Source organism: Prionailurus viverrinus, chromosome B4, assembly GCF_022837055.1.
Source record: "Prionailurus viverrinus isolate Anna chromosome B4, UM_Priviv_1.0, whole genome shotgun sequence".
NCBI classification, from domain to species: domain Eukaryota; kingdom Metazoa; phylum Chordata; class Mammalia; order Carnivora; family Felidae; genus Prionailurus; species Prionailurus viverrinus.
The window spans coordinates 45196692-45217087 of record NC_062567.1 but is presented as its reverse complement, the minus strand read 5'-3'; the positions used below and the strand labels follow the sequence as shown (position 1 = coordinate 45217087).

The following is a 20396-nucleotide window of genomic DNA, read 5'->3' as shown; positions in this document are numbered from 1 at the left end:
GATGTTAAAATAGAAGTTTTTTCTTCTTGTGGGAGGCCTTTCTAAGACATTTACTGTGTTCGCTAATCTGTGTCAGCAACAGCTTGTTACCAAAGCTCACTGTGTTAAGTCACAGCCCTTCATTTATCTACCAACATTCGTTCCTCTCTTTGCATACTATTTCCCAAGCTTATATGACTTTTCAGATATAAGCAGTAATATGAAGGGCAAAAATGGTGAAATATCCAATTTTATGATTACATTTATGTATCCTTCAAAAAATTTGCACCCTTATATTGGGCATGTCAAGAAAAACCACCCCAGAAGTGACCCCTGAGAATCCAATCAGCCACACCAAAGGGGTGTTCTTAAAGGTCCCAGGCTTTGTCATCGCACCAATGGAAAAAAATTCCCTTGATGCTTTGGAGGTTCTCAAAAGGAATGTTGCCTGTCCTTGTGGTTAATGAGCTGTCTTCTGGGAGAATGGAAGACATTGCTATTTGGACACAATTGGCATGCCTCCAGATCATCCCCATCTCCATGAATATCCAAGGTCTGGGTCGTCGAGGAGATGCCGTGCAATAAAAAGACTGAAAGGCGGGAGGATGTTGTGAGTTCTAATACTGCTTCAGTTCTAATACTGGCTGTGGGACCTTGTGAAAGTCATACTTTTTAAGCCTCAGGGTTATCAATGACCTCTATGGCACCTCCCAGTGGCCATGTTCTGATTCTAATGGTTCCATACTTGAGTCCTTTACAGAGCCATCCCAAGGGCAGACAGGGAGCATCCAGCCTCATGTCGGTTCTACTCCATTTAGGCAATTGGCACATCAAGGAAGTGCAGTTCCTTCTTACGGTTCTGTCTTAATTCTGAGTCTGATATACTATTTCTTCTATCTCTGCAACAGAGATATTCTTAGTTGCTTTTATTTGACTTCTGCAGTTTTGCCATAATTTTAACGTGTGTTTACATGGTGACTGACTTTGCTTTTTAAAGGACCCCAAAACATATCAAATTAATTCTTGTTCAGAATATATCAAAGTTAATTTTTAAGTGCATTGTTCCTTTATAGTGATATTAAACAATACCACGTTAAATATGCTTGGGATACAAAACCCTTGGCTCTGATGAAAAAGCCAGATCTGATAGCTGTAGTGATTTAACCTCTTACATTAACGACACACTCTCCTCAGCTTCTGGATGTAGAGCAACATCTAGAAGAAGCTGACAATCAACAAAGTGGTAAAAAGTGGACAAGTATGTATACATATGAGGGTTACGTAGGTACTAGAGTTATATGTACATGCATATAAGGGTTAATAGCCAAGTACTAAGTTAATGCTAAACCTGCATATATACATCTGAGTTCAAATACATGTATCATATGTGTATGTATATATTCTATTCCTATATTCAGTATGTGCAGCCTATCTTTGCTTCCTAGTCACTCCTTTCAGTGGAAATCCCAAATCCTAGGATGCTTTGTGGACAATTACTACTGTCTCACAGATTTATGCGAGATAAGAAAAAAAATTACTGAAGTTGAAGGCATTTTTTCCCTTTCTCATCTAGGCTGGTGGTCAAGTCTCTGAAGGAGAAAGGCATTGTGGAGCCTGAATTGTATGAGGAAGTTACAATCTACTTCAGTGACATCGTAGGTTTTACCACCATCTGCAAATACAGCACCCCCATGGAAGTGGTGGACATGCTCAATGACATCTATAAGAGTTTTGACCACATTCTTGATCACCACGATGTGTACAAGGTAACCACATCACCTCCCAGGCTGAAATGATTGTACCACCCCATGTCAGCAGAGCCCGAGTTGATTGGTTCCTATTATTACTCAGCTCTTATCCTCTCTAAGGTTTAATGAATTTGTGGTTGAACACGAGCTAAAAGTGAAGGGAAGTGAAAGAATAAGAAGGGTCAGAAGTCAAAATGCCCACATGACTTTAAGAAGCACTGTGAAGGAAACAACATAAAGGTCATCAGGAATGAATTTTAGCTAATAAATTTAGTATTCTCAAATCACCTTTTAAAGAAATGGACAGTGTTTAGACTGATTGCAAATGAAGCGGAAAAGACACTGGAGTTACAACAAGTAGAATGGGAATCTGTTTTTGTTGTTGTTGTTGTTGCTGTTGTTGAAAGAACAAGCATCATTCAAAGAAGATTAAAGGAAAACAGGGAGAACACCCTGTAAGTTCAGAACTGGATCTGTTACCTGACTAGTGGGCTGACCGGTTTCGGGCTAATACTGCCTGAGTCAGAAGAGTAAAGGACAATTGAATTCCCCCATTTTCATGTTGGAAAAGTAGCAGAGCATATGGAGCAAATAACTTTAGAAATAGAGCTCTTCATTCAAATCCCACTTGGCCCTACCTAACTGCGACCTCATAAAATACATTTAACTTTACCTATCTGTAAAACGGGATGATAATAACACCTAACTCAGCGGGTTATTGTGAGGACTATTGAAATAAACCATATGCCTGAAATACTGTATCCTTACAAGTAAAGTTTAAAGGTCACTCATGTGACAGTCTGTCATAATGGTTATTACCCACATAGAGGTGTCCCTTTTAGGGTCTGTCCTAGCCCCATCTTCACCCTAGGTAGGCCAGAAAGCCATATTAACAACAGTTCTTGTTGGACAGAAAATGGTTATGCCTTGCAGAGACGGTTGGCAAAGAGAAGTCAACTAGTCAACAAATGTGAACTATATGACCATGACAATAACATTAAAAGAGAGGTCATTTACAAAGAATAATGTTGGTAGGATACTGCTGATACAAATTTGCTTATTACAAGAAAAGTGTTTAGAATCACCATGCTATAAGAATGTGCATTACATCTTGGAGGAACCTACAATTAATTTTTTTTTTGTCAAAAAGGATATCAAAAATAAAATGTTAAGTGCTAAAGGTGACTTTTCTGGTAATAAATGTTATACGCCATCATTCAGATTATAATGTAAACTTTATAGAATTGTTACCACATCTAGATTACTTACGTTATTATAAAGTACTCTCATATGGTCAAAATTACTTATCATTCATTTAACTAGACTATAAAACCGTGAAGAAATTTGCATAGATCTGGTCTTGAACTAGTCCCAGAAAAAGTGTACAGGGCTATGCTCCGACTGGGTTCCAAAAGCTTTTGTTTTGATACGTAGTCAACTACTTGTTTTTAATTTCTTGTGCCTTTTGAAGGGATAGAATCACTAATGAGAAACTATTTCCACAGGTGGAAACCATTGGTGATGCCTACATGGTGGCCAGTGGTTTGCCTAAAAGGAATGGCAATAGGCATGCAATAGACATTGCCAAGATGGCCTTGGATATCCTCAGCTTCATGGGGACCTTCGAGCTAGAGCATCTTCCCGGTCTCCCAATATGGATTCGCATTGGCGTTCATTCTGGTATGGAGTTAAGCATTGTAGCAAATGGGAACATATAAACCTCTGTGCACCAACTAAATAAGAAAGGATAAAGGGTCTTAAGATGTGATTGATTTTCACATGAAGTTCATCCCGTTACATATCCCGATATAATGAGACAATCCTTTGAGAGATCTAGGGAACACCACCTTTTACAGCACCTCTGACTCCTGGAATGCTAAACACCAACCACAGACTGAAGTAACAGCCTCCAGATTTCTTCCTAAGTCCTCATATATATTATTTATTTCCTCCCCATCCCTTCCGTCTCCTGCCCCCAACTTCTGCACATTTTTTCCCACTAAACTTTTATAGTATCTTTCATGGATTAGATTATCTACAGGGAAAAAAATAGCTGGTAAAATTCCTATAATGAAAGGCATTTATGTCCGCCTCACCCCCCTCAGTAGTACTGAAAGTACATGGATCACTTCAAAGACCATGAAAGATACTCAGCCAGGAATGTAGAGATTTGAGAACATGAGCTATAAATGTTATAGAAAAATACAGTTGGGGAGGACTCAGAAGTCATCTGGATTAATCCTTTATCGGGCACAAATTATCTTTATACGTTCCAAGACAAGTAATAATACAGCTATTTTTAGAATAATCCCAGGAGTCCCTCAAAACTCAGTTTCCAAAGCCAACTCACTCCATCATTAAATAGTTAAAATGATTAACAGTCTTTCCTTGTGTTAAATCACATCTCCCTATACTTTCTTGCCATTGCTTTTTTCTGCCCTCCAAGTCTCACAGAAGACTCAAATTACAGAAAACCCAAGATCACTCCAGACTCTGTGGCAAGAACCAGACCACTGCATTTGCGAATGTCATCCTGTATCCACAGTGCCTAGCACAGAGCCTGGCAGTAAATATTTCTTGATTTAGTAATGAACCAGTGATATTCTCAAAGTAACAGTAAATGGAAGTTAAAAATTTCTGCCATGTTCACTCTTCCCCAATCATGTCCACAACCATGTGTTAGGGATGTTTCTGTGTACACAGGAGGGGACTTCTCTGGCATTTCCCTAGCCAGCAACAGCACGGGGTCCCTTTTCTGACCCATCACAAATGCCAGGCCTGAGGGACAGCAGCAGGGCTGACTGAACCAAGTCAAGGAGGCTGACTGAACCAAGTCAACCAACTCTGGTTCCTGGCCCAATCTCTTTTCCCCTGTGACCAACTCAATGTCTTAGCTCAGCGCCTGGGCCCACATGCCACCACATTGGGCTGGAATGATAATAGACATTAGGCACACATACCTGGAGAGGTTTAGGCCTAAGAAATTAGGAGGTTGCGGTTAAATACTGATAGTTGAAAACAAGACTTAATACCTGCAGGAATTTCCTGTTACCAGGCCCTTCCCCAGCTTTATCTACTCCATTTCTGAAGTGAAGAGTCACCTGTAATTAGACCTAGCACACTGAAGGCACAGATCAGAGATCTTCTGACCAAGTCGCAGCCTCTGTTGCTCCTTGCCTTCTGTAGGTTGTTCTGTTTTTGTGTGTTTTTGTTTGTTTTCCGGTTGGCTATTTTGTGCTGTTTTGCATTGAACCTAACAAAGAAGGGCTCGGCACTCAAAGGAAGATCCAGTATTTTTATTCTTTTTCAATGTGTGTGGTCAGAGAATTTGTAGGACAAATCTACAAAGGAACTCATACAGATCAAAACCCAATAAGCCAACTAGAAAATCAATAGCTACCGTTCTCCAAAAATCCAGTTTTGCAGTTTCTAGATTCATCTTGAACTTCTAAAATGTGTAACTCCTTGGATTCAGTCATTTCACACAAATGCTTCATGAACAACCCTTCTTCCTGCCTAACATCCTGCTGTGCCCAGTCTTGCCTTGGTTTCTGTTCTTGTCAGGATGCCCTTGTGCCACAGCCCTCCCCACCCCCCTCCCACTGCCTTTCACCTAACATGTGAAGTGCTCAGAGATGATTATGCCAAGTCCTTGTCTTCCAGGTTCTCCATCATTGGCTCACCAGGCCAAGAAATGCTACTCTGAGTAAATAAAAATAAACTAAAACAAAATTTGGCCATTGAGCCTTCCAGTGTACCAGGCCCTCCAGCATTTCAGAGCTCAGGGAAGTGTGGTGTGGGAGAGTCTCCATTCTTCCTGAGAGCCTTCTATTGAAAATACTAAAAACGACTTCCCACGTTTGCAGCCTGGATCTCTGGATATCTTCTTGTTTTGTGCAAATGTACTTTTTTGTGCTAGGGCAGAACACCTTCTAGAAGCTTGTCTTGTTCCAACCATATTTTTCTCATTGAATACATCCATTTAAAACAAAAGTCACAGCTCCTTTTTCACACTGCCATCCACTTCTACGTAAAATGAAGGATTCGGCACTGTGCCTGAGAAAGAGGCTTACCCACCTTAACTCCACACTGTGATTTCTGCCGCTTCCACTTCCTGCTTTCTGTGCATTTCAGGTCCCTGTGCTGCTGGAGTTGTGGGAATCAAGATGCCTCGTTATTGCCTATTTGGAGATACCGTCAACACAGCCTCTAGGATGGAATCCACTGGCCTCCGTAAGAAAGGAGATTGCTTTTCTTAGAGGAAGCTTGTGGCTTCCAGCAGAGGGGAATTACAAAATACAATGCACAATAGGGACATACAAAGTACAAGGGAGATGAAGGAATGACCTTTCACATTGACTGGACGTGAGCCTGTGTCAATACAGTCCTTGCTGCATTTGCTTTTATTGTTACCATTTACTGAGAATTATTGTATTCTTACTTTTTGGCTAAGTGGTAGGCTATTTCATTAGTTTTGGTTCATTTGAAATGCATTCAGGCATGCTCTACTTGGAATAGTTATGAAAGTTAGCATAGATCCATGCAAGTTAAAAAAAAAGATTCAATGGGCTAGATATGGAGCATATACTGGTTCACTTTCCTATTCCAATTTAGTTTTCCCAAGAATTGGTTTTCGTAAAGAAAAATGTAAGTATTTATTATATGCAAAAGCCTATATTGCATTTGCCTGGCAGGGCAGAGACACCATGAGCTACATGTAGTAGATGCTCCATAAATATTGGTGACGGTGATAGTAACAGAAATATATACAAGAGAGAAAGAGGGGTGCCCGGATGGCTCAGTCAGTTATGCATCCGACTTTGGTTCAGGTCATGATCTCACGGTTCATGGGTTCGAGCCCCATGTCGGGCTCTGGGCTGACAGCTCGGAGCCTGGAGCCTGCTTCAAATTCTGTGTCTCCTTCTCTCTCTGCCCCTCCCCCACTCATGCTCTCTCTCAAAAATAAATAAGTATTCAAAAATGCAATTTAAAAAAAGAGAGAAAGAAAGCTTTGATAGGCGTGGGCACAGCTTACAAAAACAGAGGTGGTAGAGTGGTATTTTGGTAGTCTACCGACAGCCTGCTACTGATTTGTACTAGAAAATCATGGTGTAAAGGAAGGAATAAGGTTGGGGCCAGACGGATTTGGTTATAATTATAATGACAGAAGTCACTATCTAAGCTGGGGAGGAATCTACCTCATCTTTCTAGGCATCGGAAGGCTGAAGAAATAAATTGAGGATGGGATACCAAGCTTGCTGGAAGGGTTTCTGGAAGGAGTTGATGTGATGTACGCCAAGCCTCTGATACATGGCAGACAACATAAGATTGCGATTATTCGTACTATTGTCATTGTCTGTGGCACCCATTGAGGGAAAGTGCTGCACCAATGGTGGACCACAACGGGGAATGTCTTCACCAACTATTTATGAGAAGGATAATAGTATCCTCAAAGGGTAAAACTTAAGAAAATCATGACCCTCTAACTCCCTCCTGAGTCTCTACCTTGCTGCCCACACTTAAGCTGCTTATTAGAACTTATACACAGGGACCCAAAACCAAATTCCAGCTGTCCAGTTCCGTACCACAAACCAAACCCAAGACAAGGTGCAGGGGCTACCGCTCTGTGCTAGAGTGAGAACCTGTGGAGCACAACCTGAGGAACCCTGTCACTCAGCACCCCAAAAAGCAGTGCCAGACCCTCTTTCATCCCATGTGTGATATTTATCTCACTGATTGTATTTTTAAGTGTTCTTTCACTAAACCATCTCAGCTGTCAAGAACATCTGTAACAAATGTCCTGAATCAAGTGGAAACAAATGTGTTTGTATAATATTCTTTAAAATGGTTGAGGTTTTCATTGATCTGTTTTGCATTTCCAGCCTTGAGAATTCATGTGAGCGGCTCCACAATAGCCATCCTGAAGAGAACTGAATGCCAGTTCCTATATGAAGTGAGAGGGGAAACATATTTAAAGGTAAGGGATCCGCAGGCAGAAGACCCAGAAAAAGCACTCACTTTGGCCCACCTCCTTGGAGAATGGACATCCAGTGGTCAATAATGTCATCTTCAATGAAGATGAAGAATCCTTTTCTGCCCTCCCCAGAGTGATCACCCATGATCCCCTGTAGGAGAAGCCACCACCAAAGAATGTGAACTCAGAACCCTTTAAATATTTTGAACTAGGGCCAATATGTTATAAAATGTCACCATCATTTCTTCCACATGCATCCAAGTTTTGTCCCCAAGTCCTCCTGCAAAGCCGAGAGCTAAGGTGTGGGACGGGACTTATTTAACTTAAGTCAAAGCCCCCATCTCCTCACTCACTTCCAGGCTTTCACTGCAAGATGCTGCTTCTCTCTAAAACCACCTCTCCAGGGATTGCTTTACCATTCTGAAGCTGTGGACCAGCTGTGGTCCCCAGACTTCTGATCCAGTGTCATCTGGGTGCTTTCTAAAATATAGTTGCCCAGACTCTCCACCAGGCTTGCTGCGGAAGGCCCTCTGTGGATGTAGATCAGGACTCTGTATTTTTAATGAGTGTGCTCAGTGATCGGGACGTACACCAAAGTTTGAGAACCACCGGTCTCTCCTCTCCACCATGTTCCTCACATTCAGAACAACTACCCTCCAGAGCCACCAGATGTCTCCACTTGGCTCTCAGGCCACTTTTCAAAGGTCCTTAGAATCTTTTCACGATTGGTCTGAAGCCAACTACCAACTCTAAAATGATCTGTCTCCAGGAGCCACAGTGCTTCTGGCCTTTACACTGTGACTGCAACTTGGAAAAGCCTCCTTTCGTGTAGACATGTCCTAATATCACACTTACTTTTTGAGTCCTCCATAAATACACTTTCTATACAGAACATTGCCACCCGAGTAGAAGCGGTCTCTAGATTACTGTGGTCCAAACACAGCCAGCAAACTACTGGCTTGAAAGATGAGTGAGTTTTCTTTTTTTTTAAGCTTAAGGTGGGGAAACTAGCAAAGGGCTAGTTTTTGTGACAAAATCTTGTGGCGAAAAGGGCAAGAAGAAAATGTAGGTGATGAAAACCAGTTGAATTTCTTGGCGAAGCAGGATTGTACCTCAATTTCCTTCTTTTTTAATTTAGACTTCTTACGATGTTCCTCTAGTGACATTTTGAAATGTCTTTGGGAAAAAAAGAGAACTCTTCTTTGGAAAAAACAAACATGTCTGGGGGGTGAGAGGCTTATTTTCAAAAAGGCACTTGGAAATGAAGATCTGTCTAGAGAGGATGAGAATCACATCGGGAACATGTGCTGTGCTGAAATGTAGGCAGTGATAAGAAACATGGAAGGGAAAGGTCTCTTGGAAATGACTGTTTGTCAGAATGGCGGGCTGGAACTGACCTGTCTCCCTGGCCTCCGTGGCACTCACCTTGCTTGCCTCCCTAGGGAAGAGGAACCGAGACTACCTACTGGCTGACGGGGGTGAAGGACCGGGAGTACAACCTGCCAACACCTCCTACTGTGTAAGCTGCTGGGGAGTGGATGTGGTGGGGAGGGGACAGGAGAGTGGAAGTCTTGGCTTTGACAGCTGTGCCACATACAAGGAATTTCACTGTGGGCAAAAAGCTTGGCTAGTGGCAATGATCTATTGAATAAGAGGCCAGGGACTACATACACAAGAAGTTTAGAAACCTCCCCCTCTGGCTGCCAGACATGGGGTGTTTCAGGCATGCTCAGAACAGAGGGTAGTTGACCGCTCACCTCCTGCATGACAGGTTCGGGCATGAGTGGAGCATGCTGGGGCAAAGAGGCACCCTAATCTCTACGGCTGCCAACAGCTCTCTGCTGGGCTGCTGGAAACGGGCCCTCTTGCAGTCCCAGGACTGCAGTTCTGCGTTTTCATGTGGAGCTTGGGTTCTCCCAGAGAGGAGGAAGATGAGGTTTCAGGTCTAACGAACAGGTTTCAGTTCCCTTGAAGATGACTCAAATGACCATCCAGTTGCACATTTCGTTGCTGCAATAAGTCATACAGCTGTTACTGTGGCTTTTGCTATGGCACAGAGACCCTGTCTTGCAGACCCCTAGATGCTGGACCCACATAGACGGCAAGCCTGAAGAGAAGCCAAAACAACCCAGATCTTTTCTGGGCCCCAGGTCCATTTCAAACTCTTGAAACCCACCATCCCTTCTAAGCCTTCCTCAGACAAGAGCCACGCTCCAGGATGTGTGGGACCAAGTCCTCAGGCTTATGTTGCAGGGGCCTTGCATTGTCATGGCTTCTTTTCTCCTCCCTGCGGTGGCTTGCGTAAACCTCACTGCACTTCCAAATCAAGCAGCGTGTTGTTTCAGTTTGAAATTGAAATATAATTTTCCGCTCAAAATATATTCTGCTCTTTCTCCAATTACACAGAGCAGGGATGGCAGCTCTTTTAAACTTGTCAAAAGCAAGGCTCATTCTGTATTCTCCGGACTCCCGGTGTTTGGTGCAGAATAAGCATTCCGAATAAGAATTCGATAAAATAAGCATTCTTTTGGGTAAACTGAACTGATTGTTCTGGAGCTAAGGAATATTCTGTGTGAATTGCTGAGAAGTGCCATTTTTTCTCCCCACTCTCTTTCCAGGGAGAATCAGCAGCGCTTGCAAGCCGAATTTTCCGACATGATTGCCAACTCTTTGCAGAAACGACAGGCGGCGGGGATAAGAAGCCGAAAACCAACACGGGTGGCCAGCTACAAAAAAGGCACTCTGGAATACTTGCAGCTGAACACAACAGACAAGGAGAACACCCATTTTTAAACCAAAATGAAGTCCAAGGACTCAGCAAATTAAGTACAGCCTCACTTAGCGGCCTTAAGTGTCCCAGAGACCTAATGCAATAGAAGATTTGGATACTACACTCTGCTTCGCCTTGGCTGCCCTGTCTGGAACACAGACTTGCCTCTATGAATCAGATGTGCGCTCTCAGCACAAAAATTACCTTTTACTCTGGAGTCTGACCTCAACAGTGACTCCAGGGAGCTTCCACCTGGGAAAGAAGAGGAATGGATGTACTATCTCTAGGTTGAAGAGACTGTGTTCTTACTTCATCTGTTTTGTTTTCATTTTTGTTTTGTTTACTGACTCATTTTCCTTCTGCATTCATGAGAGGAGTTTTTTAAATTGTCACAATTATATCTTAAATAACTTTTCTCCATTAAACTATATTTAACTCATAATTTTTGCAGGAAGCATGCTACATGTTAGGCAGGAATAAAAGTTAAAAATTTACTGAGTCTGTGAATGTGTTTCCACCTGCTCCAGCCATTTCCCTGAAATGCTGCAGCCATCGTCTTGTGCCGGCTGAAAAACTGTGCTTGCTAAATTCCTCAGCACTGAAGTCAGGCAAAGCCAGCACTGTCGCTCAGGGCCAAAAACCTTGATGTTTAGTATCACCTGCTCCACATGAGGTGATTTTACATCTAGCCTTCTACCACGGGAGGCGGGACCTACAGTTGTCTCCGGTCTGAGACAAAGATCAAATGTTACTTCCCGGTAAATACAAAGTCCAGTAAAACCTTGGATTGTGACTAACTTGTTCTGCATGTGTTCTACCAGATGAGCAAGCATTTCTAATAAGTTTTAACTTGATAAACAAGAGATGTCTTGCAATACAAGTAATATGTGACACCCAATGTCACCTGATCACAACTGAGCCAATGGTTCTTTTCTCTCTCTCTCTCTCTCTCATTGCAGGATTGTGGGTGACCATCCCCCATGCTTGATGCTCAGTTTCAGGCCGCGGTGTTTGGCAGAAATCAGTGATTTTTTCAGAACATTGGAAGGTGCCCACAACTGGCACTAGTATATTTTTTTGTCACTTCAAAGCACTTTTGGACAGTCCTTTGCTTTTCCATACAAGAGTAAACTTAGGAATGCTTTGCTTTATTCTAGGTCATTGGATAGGTTTCTTGTTAAAGTTACATACAAAGAAAAAGATTCCATTGAGCCAATAGATAGCAGTGAATCCATTATTGATAGTGAAAGTCGTCCTACACAATCGGCTTCCTCTCTCTTGTCTCCCTCACACCAGCCACGAAGGTTTTCAAAGGTAAGAACAGGTTAATTTGTTTAAGTTTATTTATATTTTGTATTTTCTTTATTGTATTATATTACAGTATTGTAATCATTTTTATATGAATATTTTTGGGTTGTGGAACGAATCATCTGAGTTTCCATTATTTCTTATGGGGAAATTCTCTTTGATATACAAGTGCTTTGGATTACAAGTGTGTTTCCAGAACGAATTATGCTTGCAAACCAAGTTTTACTGTACTTTAAACTCTGCAACTATCCCCTTCCTGCCATCCAGCAGCCATCTTCTGCCCCCTTTTCCTGGCACCCCAACATGACTCATTTGCTTAAAATCTCGGGGGGAAAGACAAAAGACAGCTGGTGTTGAGTAGAGTCGAATCGGCAAAGGCAAGAACAAGTATGTAACACTTCTGCCACTTAACCTTCAGAAATCAAGTGCTTCGACCATATTACTCCTACCCCAGCCTCTACCACAAAAACCACTCCAGAGATTAGGAAACATGTTATGTCTTCTCCATCACCTGGAAAAACATAAAACCAAAAATAGTAAAATATATTGTCTTCTGATTTATATGTTTAGCACTTCGTATGCAGCATGGGTCCTTAACCTGGAATCTGGAGTTTTATAACTTGTGTCTCAGCACTCTACCTCATTGGCTTTACAATTACAAAAAAGTATGCTTGTAAAGCAAGAATTCTCATACATGCAAGATAGTTCAGAAAGTTTGCCATCCATGAATTCCATGTGAAAAAAAGTACAAAAGGAAGTACTCTGTTAAACAGGAAAGAAATTCAAGAGGAATACAGGAAATGCTAAAATCAATGCTTTTATACCTTTGATGTATACTCCTCTTAAAAACTAAAGATAGGACTTAAAAGTATTGAAATAATAATACAACTAAATCAATTAGCTATGCGTTTTGTCTGTTTAGTACCAGCTATCCAGTATCAAAAAAGTAATTAGGATTTAAGTGAGAAAGGCAATTTTACCTTATTCTCCTTTTTTATAACCCCCTAGAAAACAATGAAAATAACAGATTATAGAGGAGACAACTAAAGAAGCAAGAAATACTCAAGATTTTAAACTTCAATTTCAATTAAAGATGAGCAATTTTAAAATATATAACACATAAATGCATACCTGTTCAAAAACTGTCATCTGGAAAAAAATAAGGGAGAAACCTTGAGCCAGCTCTGACTTTCTCAAGACCTCAAGCAGGAAAGAGATTTCCCTCAAAGTTAACATTACATCCTAAAAGGCTGATCTCAGGGCAGATCTAGGCCATGAACAAGCAGGAAATGACCCTAAATATTTGAAAGCTTCAGAATGGCAGAGAAAATAGAAATTATGTTGACATAAGATCTTCAACTTCAACTATGTTGAAGACCTTCCATTCCACTGGAAGGAGATGCCAGAAGTGAAGCAGAGGAAGGAGGGAGGGGGAGACAATCATTTCCGTAGCAATTTTAAAAGGCTCAGATATGAATTACATTAACCATTCAATGGAAACACTCAGTGCAGTCTAATAGAGATATGTCAGCCTCACATGTACATTTCTTAGATTTCTATTTTGAAAAAAAATAACAGATTCATAGGAAGTTGCAAAAATAGTACAAGAGACAGTACAAGATGGCATAGACACATTTCTCCCTGATCTTCCTCTCTAAATACATGTAAATGTCCTCTCTAAATGTTATGTAAATCCGTAATATAATGCAAGTCACAATCAAAGGAGAACCCAGTAGGATGGGAAGAGGAAAACAGACTTGTTAGGGACATCAAGACTGACAGAACAACATTGCAACAGAGTGTCTTGCTTCCCTCTACCCAACAAAATGAGGCAAGCCAGGCCCAGCATTTTTAGACTTTTAACCAATCAACAAAACTACTTTTCAACTTTGTCAAAATCAGCTGTCCATACATGGCTGATTCTACTTCTGGGTTCTCTATTTTATGCCATTGATCCAGGCATTTATCCTTCCTCCCATGCCACATAGTCTTGATTATTGTAGCTATATAATCAATCTTAAAATCGGGTGGAGTGCTTCATCCCACTTCATTCTTCTTTTACAAAATTGTTTCATCCATTACAGTTTTTTGCCTCTTCATATAAGTTTTAGAATAAGCTTGTATATAGCTATAATAAAACTTGCTAGGGTTTTTGGTATAATTTGCATCAAACCAATATGTCAATTTGGGGAGAATTGACATCTTGGCTATGTTGAGTCTTCCAGTTTATGAACATGGTATATCTTGCCATTTATTTATTTCTCCTTTTACATATGCAATTTAAATGTCCTAATAGTTATATTTTTAAAAAGTAAAAAGAAACAGGTAACTTACTTTAATAATATATTTAATTAAACCAGTGTAAACCAGTGTTATCATTGCTGCATGAAATCAATATAAAAGTATTAGATATTTTTCATTTTTTGTGGTAAGTCTTTAAAAACAGTCTATATTTTATAGCTACAGAACATCTCAATTCAAACTAGTCATATTTAGAGTGCTTAATAGCCACATACCACTAGTCATTACTAACTGGGCAGCACCACTTTAGAATGCCACAAACTGGAGGATATTCTTTTTCAAAGAAGGGAAAGGAAATTATAGATTAAGTGAGGGAGCAAGAGGATTTGTTCACTCTCTTAAGAGACAACCAGATACACACATGACATATGTGTTGAAACTACATAATGGAGAACTTTAGACAACTGTAACTAGTATATAAAAAGCTCTAAAGGAAGGGGCGCCTGGGTGGCTCAGTCGGTTAAGCGTCTGACTTCGGCTCAGGTCATGATCTCACAGTTTGTGGGTTCGAGCCCCGTGCCAGCCTCTGACAGCTCAGAGCCTGGAGCCTGCTTAAATTCTGTGTCTCCTCTCTCTGCCCATCCCCCACTCATTCTGTGCCTCTCAAAAATAAATAAACGTTAAAAATTTAAAAAAAAAAATAAAAGCTCTGAAGGAAAACATGGGTAACATGTTTCAGATGGGCAATTCAGCATACTGTCGGAAACAAAAGGAAATAATCAAATGGAAATACTACAAATAAGAAGCATAGTGACAGAGAGGAAGAATGCCTAATATCTCATAATTAGACTTGCTGAAGAAAGAATCAGTGTACTTGTAGCACTAAAGAAATCATGCAAACTAGAAAAAGAAGTATATAAATTGAAATAGAACTACTAAAAACTGGGGGACAATATCAAATAGCCTCAGGTATGTAAGTAAAATCCCAGTTATAGAACAATGCAGAAGAAACATTTGAAAAAATAATGACGAAAAATCGATCAAATGTAATGACACACACCAAGTTACATATCCAAGAATATCAAAGAACATCAAACAGGCTAAATGCTCAAAACTACACTTACATTCAAACTGCTGAAAATAAAGAAAAAATTGTAAAAATAGCCCGTGGTTGGTGGAGGTGGGAACACACATGACACACAGAAGAACAAAGTTTAAACATACAACCTGCTTTTCTTCTGAAACTGCGTGAACTAAAAGACAATAAAATGGCATCTTTAAAGTGTCGAAGGAAGAAAAATAGCATTCTATACCCCCCAAAACTCAAAAGTGAATAAAAATAGACTTGCTCAAAAAAAGAATGTGAAAATTTATTGCCAGTAGTCCTACTCTACATTACATATTTCTTTTTTCTTTTTTTTTTAATTTTAGTTAACATACAGTATAATACTGGTTTCACAAAATAGAATTTAGTGATTCGTCACTTACATACAATACCTAGTGTTCATTACAAGTGCCCTCCTTAGTAGCCATTACCCATCCAGCCTATCTCCTACCCACCCCTCTCCATCCACCCACAGTTTGTTCTATCATGGCTTTTCTCTATCATTAAGAGTCTCTTGTGTTTGTTTCCCCTCTCTTCTTTCCTCCCCTTTCCCATATATTCATCTGTCTTGTTTTTTAAATTCCACATATTGAATGAAATCAGATGGTATTTGTCTTTCTCTGCTTGACTTATTTCACTTAGCATAATACATTCTAGCTCCATCCATGTCATTACAAATGACAAGATTTCATTCTTTTTATTGGCTGAGTAATATTCCATTGTATAATATATACCACATCTTCTTTATCAATTCATCAATCAGTGGACATTTGAGCTCTCGCCATAGTTGGGTTATTGTCAATAATACTTCTATAAACATTGGGGTTCATGTACTCCTTCAAATCTGTATTTTTGTATCCTTTGGGTAAATACCTAATAGTGCAATTGCTGGACCATAAGGTAGTTCTATTTTTAGTTTCTTGAGGACTCTCCATACTGTTCTCCAGGATTGCTGCCCCAGTTTGCGTTCCCACTAACAGTGCAAGAGGGTTCTCTTTCTCTGCATCCTTGCCAACACCTGTTTTTTCTTGTAATGTTAATTTTAACTATTCTGATAATTGTGAGTTGCTTTCTCATCATAGTTTTGATTTGTATTTCCCTGATGGTTGAGCATTTCTTTATGTGTCTGTTAGCCATCTGGATGTCTTTTTTGAAAAGGTATATATTCAAGTCTTCTCCCCATTTCTTAACTGGGTTGTTTTTTGAGTGTTGAGTTTGATAAGTTCTTTATAGGTTTTGGATACTAACCCTTTATCAGATATGTCACTTGCAAATATGTTTTCCCATTCTGTAGGCTGCTTTTGAGTTTCACTGATTGTTTCCTTCTCTGTGCAGAAGCTTTTTATCTTGATGAAGTCTCAATAGTTCATGTTTGCTTTTATTTCCCTTGCTTTCAGCAACATGTCAAGTAAGAAGTTGCTGTGGCTGAGGTAAAAGAGGTCTTTGTTCTGGGGTCAAATGGTCTTTTATCCATTTTGAGTTTATTTTTGTGTATGGTGTAAGAAAGAGGTCCATCTTCATTCTTCTGCATGTGGCTGTCCAGTTTTCCCTACACTATTTGTTGAAAAGACTTTTTTCCATTGATATTCTTTCCTGCTTTGTCAAAGATTAGTTGACCATATGGTTGTGGGTCCATTTATGGATTTTCTATTCTGTTCCATTGATCTGTGTGTTTTGGCCAGTACCATACTGTCTTGATGACTCTTGCTTTGTAACATAGCTCGAAATCCAGAATCATGATGCCTCCAGTTTGTTTTTCTTTTTCAGGATTGCTTTGGCTATTCAGGATATTTTGTGGTTCCATAAAAATTTTAAGATTGTTCTAGCTCTGAGAAAAATGCTGCTGGTATTTTGATAGGGATTGAATTAAATGTGTAGATTGCTTTGGGTAGTATAGACATTTTAACAATGTGTGTTCTTCCAATCCATGAGCATAGAATGCTTTTTCATTTCTTTGTGTCCTCTTCCATTTTTTTCATAAGTGTTCTATAGTTTTCAGATTATAGATCTTTTACTTCTTTAGTTAGGTTTATTCCTGGGTATCTTATGGTTTTGGTGCAGTTGTAAATGGGATCAATTCCTTGATTTCTTTTTCTGCTGCTTCATTATTGGTGTATAGAAATGCAACATATTTCTGTACATTTATTTTACATCCTGTGACTTTGCTGAATTCATAGATTAGTTCTACAAATTTTTGGTGGCGTTTTTTGGGTTTTCTAAATAGAGTATCATGTCATCTGCAAATAGTGAAAGTTTGACTTCTTCCTTTCCAATCTAGGTGCCTTTTATTTCTTTCTGTGATCTGATTGCTGAGGCTAGGACTTCCAGTACCATGTTAAATAACAATGGTGAGAGTGGACATCCCTGTCTTACTCCTGTCCATAGTGGAAAAGCTCTCAGCTTTTCTCCATCAAGGATGGTATTAGCTGTGTGTTTTTCATATGTGGCCTTTATGATGTTGAGTTATGTTCCCTCTATGTCTACTTTGTTGGGGGGTTTTATCAAGAATGGATGCTGTGATTTGTCAAATGCCTTGTCTGCATCTTTGACAGGCTCAGATGGTTCTTATCTTTTCTTTTATTAATGTAGTGTATCACACTGATTGATTTCCAAATATTGAACCATCCCTGCAGGCCAGGAATAAATCCCACTTGATGGTGATGAATAATTCTCTTAATATACTGTTGAATTGGATTTTGTAATATCTTGTTGAGAATGTTTGCATCCAGTTTCATCAAGGATATTGGCCTGTAATTCTCCTTTTTAGTGGGGTCTTTGTCTGGTTTTGGAATCAAGGTAATACTGACTTCATAGAATGAGTTTGGAAGTTTTCCTTCTATTTCTATTTTCTTGGAACAGTTTGAAAAGAATAGGTAATAACTCTTTTTAAATGTCTGGTAGAATTCTTCTGGAAAGCCATCTGGCTCAGGACTCTTGTTTGTTGGGAGATTTTTAATTACTGATTCAATTTTTTTTTGCTGGCTGTGGGCTTGTTCAAATTTTGTATCTCTTCCTGTTTCAGTTTTGGTAGTCTGAGTTTCTAGAAATTTGTCCATTTTTTCCAGATTGCCCAGTTTATTGGCATATAATTTTTCATAGGATTCTCTTGTAATTGTATTTCTGTTGTTTTGGTTGTAATCTATCCTCTTTCATTCATGATTTTATCTATTTGGGTCCTTTCTCTTTTCTTTTTAATAAGTCTGGCTAGGGGGTTATCAATTTGTTAATTCTTTCAAGGAACGAGTTCTTAGTTTCATTGAGCTGTTCTCCTGGGGTTTTGTTTGTTGTTTGTTTGTTTCTATATCATTTATTTCTGCTCTAATCTTTATTATTTCCCTTCTTCTACTGGCTTTAGGCTTTACTTTCTGTTCCTTTTCTAGCTCCTTTAGCTGTAAGGTTAGGTTGTGTATTTGAAACCTTTCTTGCTTCCTGAGATAGGGCTAAATTGCAATATACTTCCCCCTTAGGACTGCCTTTGCTGCATCCCAAAGGTTTTGGACTGTCGTGTTTTCATTTAAATATACTTCCATGGAGTTTTTTAATTTCTTTTTTAATTTGTTAATTTCTTTAACCCATTCATTCTTTAGTAGGATATTCTTTAACCTCCATGTATTTGAGGGCTGTCCAAATTTTTTCTTGTAGTTTATTTCAAGTTTCATCACGCATGGTATGATCTCAATCTTTTTGTACTTGTTGAGGGCTGATCTGTGGCCAAGTATGTGATCTATTCTGGAGAATGTCCCATGTGCACTTAAAAAGAATGTGTATTCTGATGCTTTAGGATGAAATGTTCTGAATATATCTGCTCAGTTCATCTGGTCCAGTGTGTCATTCAAAGTCATTGCTTCCTTGTTGATTTTCTGCTTTAGGTGATCTGTCCGTTGTTGTAAGTGGGGTATTAAAGTCCCCTAGTACTATTGTATTACTATCAATGAATTTATTTATATTTGTCATTAATTGATTTATATATTTGGGTGTCCCAAGTGGGGGAGGCATAAATATTTACAATTCTTAGCTTTTCTTGAAGTATTCATTATGACACAATGCCCTCTTCATCTCTTGTTATAGTCTTTCTTTTAAAATTTAGTTTGTCTGATATAAATATGACTACTCTGACTTTCTTTTGACATCCATTAGCATGATAGATGGTTTCTCATCCTTTCACATTGAATCTGCAGGTGTCTTTAGGTCTAAAATGAATCTCTTGTAGGCAGCATATAGATGGATCTTGTTCTTTTATCCATACTGATACCTTATGTCTTTTGATTGGAGCATTTAGTCCATTTACATTCACAGTGATTATTGAAAGATACGAATTTAGTGCCATTGTGTTAACTGTAGAGTTGGTGTTTCTGGTGATGCTTCATGGTCCTTTCTAGTCTTTGTTGCTTTTGGTCTTTTTTTTTTCCTCCATTCAGAGTCCCCCTTAAAATTCTTGTAGGGCTGGTTTAGTGGTCACAAACTCCTTTAGGTTTTGTTTTTCTGGGAAGCTCTTTATCTCTCCTTCTATTTTGAGTGACTGCCTTGGCTGCATATTTTTTCCATTCAACATGTAGAATATATCTTGCCACTCCTTTCTGGCCTGCCAAGTTTCTGTGAACAGATCTGCTGTTCTGTGAACCTAATCTGTCTTCCCTTGTAGGTTAAGGATTTTTTTTTTCCTTGCTGCTTTCAGGAATCTTTCCTTGTCTGTGTATTTTGTGAATTTGACTATGATATATCTTGGTGATGGCTAGCTTTTACTGAATTTAATGGGAGTTAAATTGTGTGTGTTTCATGGATTTTGATGACCAGGCCCTTCCCCAGTTTAGAGAAGTTTTCAGCTATAATTTGCTCACATAAACCGTCTACCCCTTCTATCTCTCTCTTCATCTTCCGGGTTTCCTATGGTGCAATTGTTACTAGGTTTTAATAAATCAATGAGTTCCCTAAGTCTGCTTTCATATCCCTGATCTTTGTTTCCCTCCTTTTCAGCTTCATATTTTCCATAATTTTATCTTCTATATTACTAATTCACTCCTCTGCCTCATTTATCCTTGTTTTTATGGCATTTGGTTATAACATTCTTAATTTTGCCCTGACTAGATTTTAGTTCTTTTATCTTTGCAGAAGGGGATTCTCTGGTGTCTTCCATACTGTCGTTCAAGCCCAGCTAGTATCCTTATAATTGTTGTTTTAAATTCTAGTTCAGACATCTTACTTATATATGCATTGACTAAATCCTTGACTGTCATTTTTTCTTGTTCTTTCTTTTGAGGTGAATTCTTCCAT

The 20396-nt window shown here is 39.4% G+C and overlaps 1 protein-coding gene across 2 annotated transcripts in view; it reads left to right on the top strand.

Annotated features, from left to right (window-relative positions):
* Positions 1-10965, top strand: part of GUCY2C (guanylate cyclase 2C) — a 96617-nt gene extending 85652 nt beyond the window's left edge. For both annotated transcript variants that reach the window (XM_047865939.1, XM_047865940.1), the window contains 6 exons: positions 1553-1745; positions 3233-3407; positions 5862-5960; positions 7610-7704; positions 9144-9220; positions 10320-10965. In XM_047865939.1, coding sequence (XP_047721895.1) covers positions 1553-1745; positions 3233-3407; positions 5862-5960; positions 7610-7704; positions 9144-9220; positions 10320-10494 — 814 coding nt within the window. In that variant the 3' untranslated portion in view covers positions 10495-10965. The remainder of the gene's footprint in view (positions 1-1552; positions 1746-3232; positions 3408-5861; positions 5961-7609; positions 7705-9143; positions 9221-10319) is intronic.
* Positions 10966-20396: the final 9431 nt, after the last annotated feature.